The sequence below is a fragment of the Lichenostomus cassidix genome, chromosome W (assembly GCF_008360975.1).
Source record: "Lichenostomus cassidix isolate B80296 chromosome W, HeHo_3.0, whole genome shotgun sequence".
Classification (NCBI taxonomy): domain Eukaryota; kingdom Metazoa; phylum Chordata; class Aves; order Passeriformes; family Meliphagidae; genus Lichenostomus; species Lichenostomus cassidix.
In genome coordinates, this window is record NC_139510.1 from 4,170,892 (window position 1) to 4,179,464 (window position 8,573).

At 42.3% G+C, this 8,573-nt stretch overlaps 1 protein-coding gene across 1 annotated transcript; it reads left to right on the plus strand.

Annotated features, from left to right (window-relative positions):
- The first annotated feature begins 676 nt into the window (after positions 1-676).
- Positions 677-7,988, plus strand: LOC146425339 (endogenous retrovirus group PABLB member 1 Env polyprotein-like). The gene is made up of 2 exons (XM_085041435.1): positions 677-721; positions 7,320-7,988. The coding sequence occupies exons 1-2, from the start codon at positions 677-679 to the stop codon at positions 7,986-7,988; spliced, it is 714 nt and encodes a 237-aa protein (XP_084897561.1).
- The last annotated feature ends 585 nt before the right edge of the window (positions 7,989-8,573 follow it).

Sequence of the window (8,573 nt, forward strand, 5' to 3'; positions counted from 1 at the left end):
ATGGCATCATCACATATTAGCCGCGAAAGAAGAAGACTCACTGCAAACCCTGGAACTGGCAGCAGTCGTCTGGGCCTTTGTGAACTGGCACTCTACGGAGTTAAATGTAGTTTCTGACTCCATGTATGTCACCGGCATAGTGCAACGTATCGAAGATGCCCGACTCAAAGACTGCCAAAATAAACGACTGTTTGAACTGTTGAGACAGCTGCAGGCTGCAATTTATCAGCGAGAATGTGCCTATGCTGTCATTCATATACGAAGCCACAAATGGTCGAAAGGCCTTGGAGAAGGCAATGAGAGAGCGGATCGTTTCGTTTCCGTAGCAGTACCACTGAGCGAATTTGTTAAAGCCAGAGAAGCTCACAACACTTTTCATCAAAATGCCAAGGGACTCTTCCACCAGTTTAAAATAACTATGGAAGAAGCAAGAGGCATTGTCAGAGCTTGTCCTAGTTGTAGCCATCATGGGCCAGGCCTAGGAATTGGGGTGAATCCACGAGGTTTAGGCCCTTGTGAACTTTGGCAAATGGATATCACCCATGTCCAGCAGTTTGGCCGACTAAAGTATGTGCATGTTACAATCGACATATACAGCAGATTTCTGTGGGCCACGGCTCAGTCAGGGGAGAAGGCCTCCCACGTCATACGGCATTTGACAAGCTGTTTTGCAGTTATGGGAGTGCCTCAACAGATCAAGACCGACAATGGGCCCGCCTATGTCAGTGAAAGAATGCAACGATTCTGTCAACAGTGGGGGGTCAAGCATGTAACAGGCATTCCCCATTCACCAACAGGGCAAGCCATTGTCGAGCGAGCAAATCAAACCTTGAAATGATACTTGGACAAGTTCAATGATATTTGTGATGTTTGTGAAAAGCTGTCTAAAACATTGTTTGTGTTAAACTATTTGTGTATTTTTTCAGACCAGGATTCTCCTCCTGCACAGGTGCATGGCCGAACTCCAGCTTCAGAGCATAAAGCACCCATGATAGTTATGTATCGCGACCCATGCACAGGCCTGTGGCAAGGCCCGGCAGAAGTGAAATATATAGGGCGCGGTTACATGTGTGTGCTTACATCCACAGGTACACAGTGGGTCCCTGCAAAATGGACCAAGGCTGTTCCTCGTGCTGCTAGTGATCGAGGTTCTGATATCGAGCTCAACCACGACCCTCATAATGAAGGTTGAAGAAAGACAGAACCTGTGGGTGACTTGGGCCAATGCAACACATAACCCAGAATTTTGCCTCAGCTTGCAATCAGCTACTGCACCATTTAAAACATGTTTAGTCGGTGTACCTTTGTTCAGTTTTGAGGCGTTTAGCAATTATAGCACATATTCTAAGTGTTCTACGGCAAAAAGCACCTCTTGGTGTACTGCAAACTTAATCAACCAGTTAAATAGTACCTTGCCATGGGACCCACAGGAGTTGCACCTCCTGGGCTCTATGAAAATTGGTAACACCTCCAGCAATTGGACCCAAACATGCATTTGGTTTGGAAGTGGACAACGAAACCCAAACCCAGATCTAAGTCACTCTAACGAAGGCTGGACAAATGTCAGCCCGATAAATACAGCAGAGTACTCATACACTGTTAAAGGCGGCTATTGTGGAAGTAACAACACTGCTAATCAAAGCTTGGGTGTTTTGGGAGCTGAAGTGAGAGAACCACCAATTACAATTTGGAACAACAGAACACCCAAAGCGTTACCTCCATCTGTGTTCTTAATATGTGGAGACAGAACGTGGCAAGGAGTCACTCATATCATCTTCGGAGGGCCATGCTATTTAGGAGAACTAACTCTTTTGGCACCCAACCAATGCATGTGGCTTAGCGTAGTTGCTAAACCAAGGCGCCAGCAGCGTTCTCTGTGATTCGCCCCAATCGAGCTCAGAGAAACTTCAGAGACTAAGTCAGAGAAGTGGGTATTTGCTTTATTCGGTGCACCGGATGTGTGGGAATTGTTTCCACCAAACACACACACCTCAGTACCCCAAAGACACAGAGTTATAGGTAAAATCATGAATATTAATTACATTCTTCAGGATAGGAGTGGTTATACAAATTATTTCTCGGAAGTCATTAATATCATTAGCATGTGCGTATGTCCTGGTGGTCTTTGGAGATCCCCAAAGCCCCTCCAAGGTGACAGTCCTTCATGGGATGATTCAGCGGTTTCTGTGCTGGTTTCAAATGCATGCTTAGCTGATAAGCTATCAGGCCAGAGCTGTTACCTACAATTTGAATTTGAATTAAGAGTTCAGCCTTCAGCCCTGGCGGCCACAGACAGGCGCCTGTGCTGGTGGAAGGGGGCAAAAAGCTCAGAGTCTCAATTCCCCCCTTTTCTTTTGTAATTTGTAATTCTTTACAAATCTTGTATGTCATGAAAGTAAATACCTTTCTCTATTTTATATCTAAGTTTATACTTTTGCTATTGGATATAAACATCACAGTTTTAAGTACATAATATTATATAACAATAACTATTATTGCAGACAGTAAATAACAATGCAATAACACAAAAAAACTATTATATACATTTGTTTAAGTTAGGATTAACATAATTGCAACAGCTTGTATTTATAACTGTACATACTCTTTCTCTTTTGGCATACAGCAAATCTATAGTTAATTGTAAGATGCTCTTTATCTTGATTTGCTGTGCTTTTATGGCATCTGCAGTGGCACTCATTATGGCCTCTACAATGGTAGAAAGGTTCTTCTTTAGTTTACTTACTTTAGGCCAGGGTATAAACTACCTGGCAAAACTGAAAATTGGTGGGTTTTTATATTCGGAGTAAGCTTTGTTAGTTGAGGAACAACACTAATGTGGAGAGATATTGGTTGAGCAGTTATTTTGAAGAAAAAGAAGAAAGACAGAATCTATAGAAATTCTAAGAGGAATGTTAATTCTTTTGGCTTTCTTGGGCCTTCCATCCCCTAGCAGGTTTCTTTGGAGTTAGGGATGGGGAGATTGGAGCACTGTCCTCTGCTGTATCTATGACTGGCCCCACTATAGGGCTGGGCTTGGAGCTCTGTGCAGCACTGCCTCTGCTGTGGCCATGACTGGACCTCACTGCAGGGCTGGGATGCTCTGGGGGTGAGGTAAGGAGCAGTTCACTGTCTCACCGGGCAAGGCCTGACCTGTCCCTTTCCCACACACCATACACACAGGCATTTTGAAGTGTTGCAGAGACATTAAATTTTTCAGTTTTGGCAGCTCACATCATGGCTCCAGACAGTGATCAGGACTACTGATAGCTTTTCTTGCTTGTAAAATGGGGTACTTTTCTTTCTCACCTTGGCAGAATTTCTAGTAAACAGAGCAGAAAGGAAAGAGGAAAGCATAAAAGATAACTGACTAAGATTCTCATGCTGTTAGTTTTTGCTTGTGATCTATTGGGCTATCTTTTCTCACCTTTTCAGTCTTTTGTTTTACTCTCTGTAAATCTAGATTATCTTTCAATTTACAGAAAAAATATGTTCACAAATATTAGCCACTCACAAAATCAACAGATGTTCAGGATCTTTTATACGATTTTGCGAGCTTTTTCTAGGACTTCAAATGTGCTACTGGAGAATGGCACTTTTTACTGCTATTTTAAATTAACTTTTAAATTGCAGAGCCCAAAGCCTGGCAGATTAGTCTATGACTTTTAGCGATTTTTCAAAGGCAGTATTTTCTTTTGTGGGGCTTAGCATTCTTAAACACCGGACAAACAAATATGCATTAAACAGCAACAGTTATAAATACTTAGTAAAATAGCCAGCTATCTTTTGAAACCTTTTTATTTTAAAAATGAAATTATTTTGTTATTGTTATATATCAATTTCACAAATTTAGATTCAAGCTCACGTAGCTTTCCCTTTTTTTTTTTTTTCTGGCTTACTTACCCCTTTGCATCTGAAGCCATACTTGCCATTACAATTATTACAAGGTTTTGCTAGGATAGCTGACTGTGGATAACACTGTTCTGGTAATACAAAAAACAAAACTATTTAATGTGTTTAATTTTGGTTTCACACTGGAGAGGAGTCTCTGGCTGTAGATCTCACAGCCGTGAGGGAAGTTAGCAGTTCTTTTGCTTTTGTGGCTTGAGTGGTTCTTCGTTTTACACAGCTTTTTGTCTGATGAGGACACACTGAAGGATGTTAAAACAAACTTGCACAGTGATAACACATGTTAGAGTGGGAGAATGATGAATTCTTGCCTCGTTTAACTCCCCATTGGAAATTCTTTTAATAAGTGAGAAATTAAAATTTAATAAACTTCCCTTTTTTTCTTATAATTTCTTAAATGCATGTATTACTCTATATGCATATTTAGAATTAGTAAAAATATTCACTATTTTGTCTTTATATACTTTGCAGGATTTTATAAGCACTTACAGCTCTGCTGCTTGAGCTGACTATGTAAGAGGCAATGTTTCACTTAACTTCCTTTTGTTAACGATAGTGTATTTTTCAAATTGTTACTCTTCTAGTACTTTTGAAGACTCACTACTAAATACTTTTTTTTTTTCCAACTTCCTCAAGGAGGCTGAGTTAAACCCCTTGTTTTTGGGTTTTTTCTTTTTTCTTAAATACTCTTGTTTTACTAGACAAGATTCACAGTACAATAACTGCGCTGGTCATCTACTCAGATGTTCTTTGAGTTAATAAATCTTTAGCTTGGTGTGAAACTTATGAGGTATATTCCTATTGTCAGCCTTCGGGCTTCATTTACCATCAGAGCTTTGGCTGCACAACTTTTGCAGACAGTGTGGCCAGCCTCTGGCTACATTCTGAGACAATCAATAGCTGCCAGCCACTGGATTTGGTAACTTATAAAAGTAGCATCACGCCACCGTGTTCTCCAAAAGTGGCTGTCAAATTCTCAAAGCATGGGGAAGAACACCTTTTTGCAAAAGTTACTTGCTATGACAACTAACCATACAGAAAGGACTGGACTCTCTTGGGGACATGAATTAAGCACACATTGTCACGTTCTTGGCTGCTTGAACAGCCCTGGACAGTGGCTCAGAGACACACCTTGTCTCCACCTTCTCCTCAGCAGTTCTAAAATTTTTTCCTCTGCAGCAGTTAATTTGTATTTTTTCTAAGGCAATTTGGCTGGCTGCTTGAAGGGTAAAGAATTTGAATTACAAGCATTCAAGCAAACTTTTGTTCAAAAAAAACCAAAGCAGCAACTCAGAGTAACCCAGGCAGGAGATTTTAACTTTGAAATAGTTAATTACAAAATTTGGTATATCTTTTCTACAGACATTTTTGCTTTCAGTGTCTCTTTGGCATTACTTTTGCTCCTGCCTTCTTTTATCTTTTCTTACATACATTTGCAGTATCTTTCTAACAAGTTTCTTCAGGGCTTATTCAGCCCTTCTCCAGCCTCCACTCGCACTATTGCCTGGGGTGCTCATTGTCCCACAAAGTCATTCTGGTGACCTAGACAGAACTCTTAACAGACAATCTACATTTCTAAACATTCCCTCTGCAGTATCCAAACGCAGCCCTGCCCCCTCCGAGGCTGTCAGCAGGCAAGGCCAGCAGCACCACAGGTGATCGGTGTGTCCCACAGCCGCCCTGCCGCAGGGGCTGGCAGGGTCAGGGACTGTCTGGTGCTGAGCCCGCAGCTGTCTCACAGCTCCAGCTCGGCTCCGCACCCCCCCACAGGCCCCCAGCCTGTGCATTTAGCTCCGCACCTCCGAGCTCGCCACCGCCACGCCGAAAGGGGAGGACACAGGGAACTGCAGCTCGCCGTGGGTTAGCTGCCAAAATTTTAGGCAAGATGGGGGAGGGTCCCGAAACACCTCTCTTCCTTCTTTTTCTTTTCCCCTTACTCTTATTTAATTGCAAGCTCTATCTACTACAACATTTTATACAACTATATTTCAGCAGCTACACACAGGAGCTCTAAAGAGGTACTTATTAGATTCAATTAGTTATTTTTATCTTGCGGGCGTCCCCGCATAAATTTATATGCCGGCAAAAATACCAATTAACACAGGTAAAATTTTGTACACACAGTACATGCACACACATTAAAAAATTTCAGAAGCACCCGAGCAAATAGACAACATCACTTCCTCTCACAATTAATACACGCGCACTGAGTTTAAGTTTCACAACGGTTTCCACACACAAAACACAGAATTTTAATCTCAAAATCAAATAGAGCAATACTAGAAAGGTGTTGGGGTCCGAGCGTTCTCAACTCAGCAGCCAAAATCCCTCCATTCAACAATATAATCTGCCCCCTTCCAGACACTCCAAACCAACGGTTTATATGTGACCCACACTCGTTCACTCTTTGCCAGTCTCTTCGCTTTTCTCTGGCCGTTTCTGTCGCCAGAGAACGGAAACGTAGATAAAGCTCCATTTTCGCTCAATGTCGGAGACACGTCTCATTCGTTCACACTCACACATTAACAAAATAATGACACAGTAATACAGTAACAGAATAACAACAGACAGAACAAAAATCACAATATGTTGTAATACAGTGGAGTCCAACCCCTTAAAGGCACCTTTAACTATAGCAGGGTCCAACCCCGGGGTCTAACTTTTTAAAAGTACCTTTTCTTGACAGCGGGGTCCAACCCCGGGGGTCCAACCCCTTGCCCGGGACTAATTTCGGGAGACCCAGTCTCCACTCACCCTCGGGGACTAGCACCCCGGACCTGCAGGCATTTATTTTAAAAGTAGCAAATACCTTAATTTGGTGCAGATGGTCCTTAGTCTACTCCCGCCGTGAGCCAAAGGACAGCTGAGCTCCCCCTGAAAATTCAGGGTCGCGACTGGGAGGTCTGCTTACCCCTGGATTCGGCAGCCGAGCAGAGTCAGGGTCCCATCTGGGGTGCCAGTTTGATTCGCCCCAATCGAGCTCAGAGAAACTTCAGAGACTAAGTCAGAGAAGTGGGTATTTGCTTTATTCGGTGCACCGGATGTGTGGGAATTGTTTCCACCAAACACACACCTCAGTACCCCAAAGACACAGAGTTATAGGTAAAATCATGAATATTAATTACATTCTTCAGGATAGGAGTGGTTATACAAATCATTTCTCGGAAGTCATTAATATCATTAGCATGTGCACCACGCATGCTCCGTATATCCTGGTGGTCTTTGGAGACCCCCAAAGCCTCCTCTAAGGTGACAGTCCTTCATGGGATGATTCAGCGGTTTCTGTGCTGGTTTCAAATGCATGCTTAGCTGATAAGCCATCAGGCCAGAGCTGTTACCTACAATTTGAATTTGAATTAAGAGTTCAGCCTTCAGCCCTGGAGGCTACAGACAGGCGCCTGTGCTGGTGGAAGGGGGCAAAAAGCTCAGAGTCTCATCTGTCTCACCAACTAGACTCACGGTGCAAAGATGATGTTGAATTATGGTCAGTAACAGCTAAGGTGTTCACCTCCCTGTTCACCCCCGGAATAGCCGCTGCAAGAGCCCTTAGGCAAATTGAGAAACTAGCATGTTGGACAGTTAAACAAACAAATGTTACTACTAATATTATTTCCCAATTGCTGCTTGACCAAAAGAGTTTGCGACATGCTGTGCTTCAAAATCGAGCTGCTATTGATTTTTTATTGTTAGCTCAAGGCCATGGTTGTAAAGACTTTGAAGAGATGTGCTGCTTTAATTTGTCAGATCATAGCAATTCCATCCATAAGCAACTAGAGTGGTTGAAAAAACACACCTCCACAATTACAGTTGATGTCAATCCTTTAGACAAATGGTTGTCATCCCTGTTTGGAGGTCTGTCACCATGGCTGATATCCTTGTTTAAAGAAGGTCTACGTTGGCTAGGAATTCTTATATTGATAGTTATTGTAATGAAAATTACTTATAAGTGTGTTGTTAAGCAAATTAATCAAACTAACGGGATCTTGCTCACCCAAAAGAGAAAAGGGGGAATTGTTACACAATGGCTTCAAGATCACGGACATGAATTATTAGAAGGTTTGTGCGAGCAAGATCATTGTTAGGCTAAGTAGCAGTCAGGCCATATACAGGCCACAGTAGCTTGCTTCCCTGAGAACGCTTCGTGAGAAAATATCAAGAAGATGCAGCTGTGTAAAGAATGTACGGGAGGGAACTTATGATTAACAAAGAATGAGGGGGAAAACCCTGTAGATGTGAGAATGGAATGTAAAAGAAATGTAAGTTGTAACTGCTGCAATTAGCGAGTAGATTAGTGATTAATAAATATAAGCACTGTAACAGTATATAAAGAGCACACGCGTTAAAATAAATGGAGCTTGCTTACATCTCACATTGAGACTGCCACTTGCTTCCTTTCGCCGTTCGTCAGTATCCCTCTTTCAGCATTTTAGTTTCAGTGGTGTAAATCAAAATCCTCTTTATTTCAAGTAAGTATACTTGCCAGATGCATTAACTACAATGTTTTAATTGTAGTTACCTATAGTTACCTATGGCAAGCCCTGGACCAGATAACAGGGTATATGGAAAAAGCTGGGGCTGATATGGGAAACAGGGGTGGCTGTTACCCTTATAATTCCTTCTTCTGAAACCTCTGGAGTCCACAGTGGACATGGAGACAGCTACTTTCT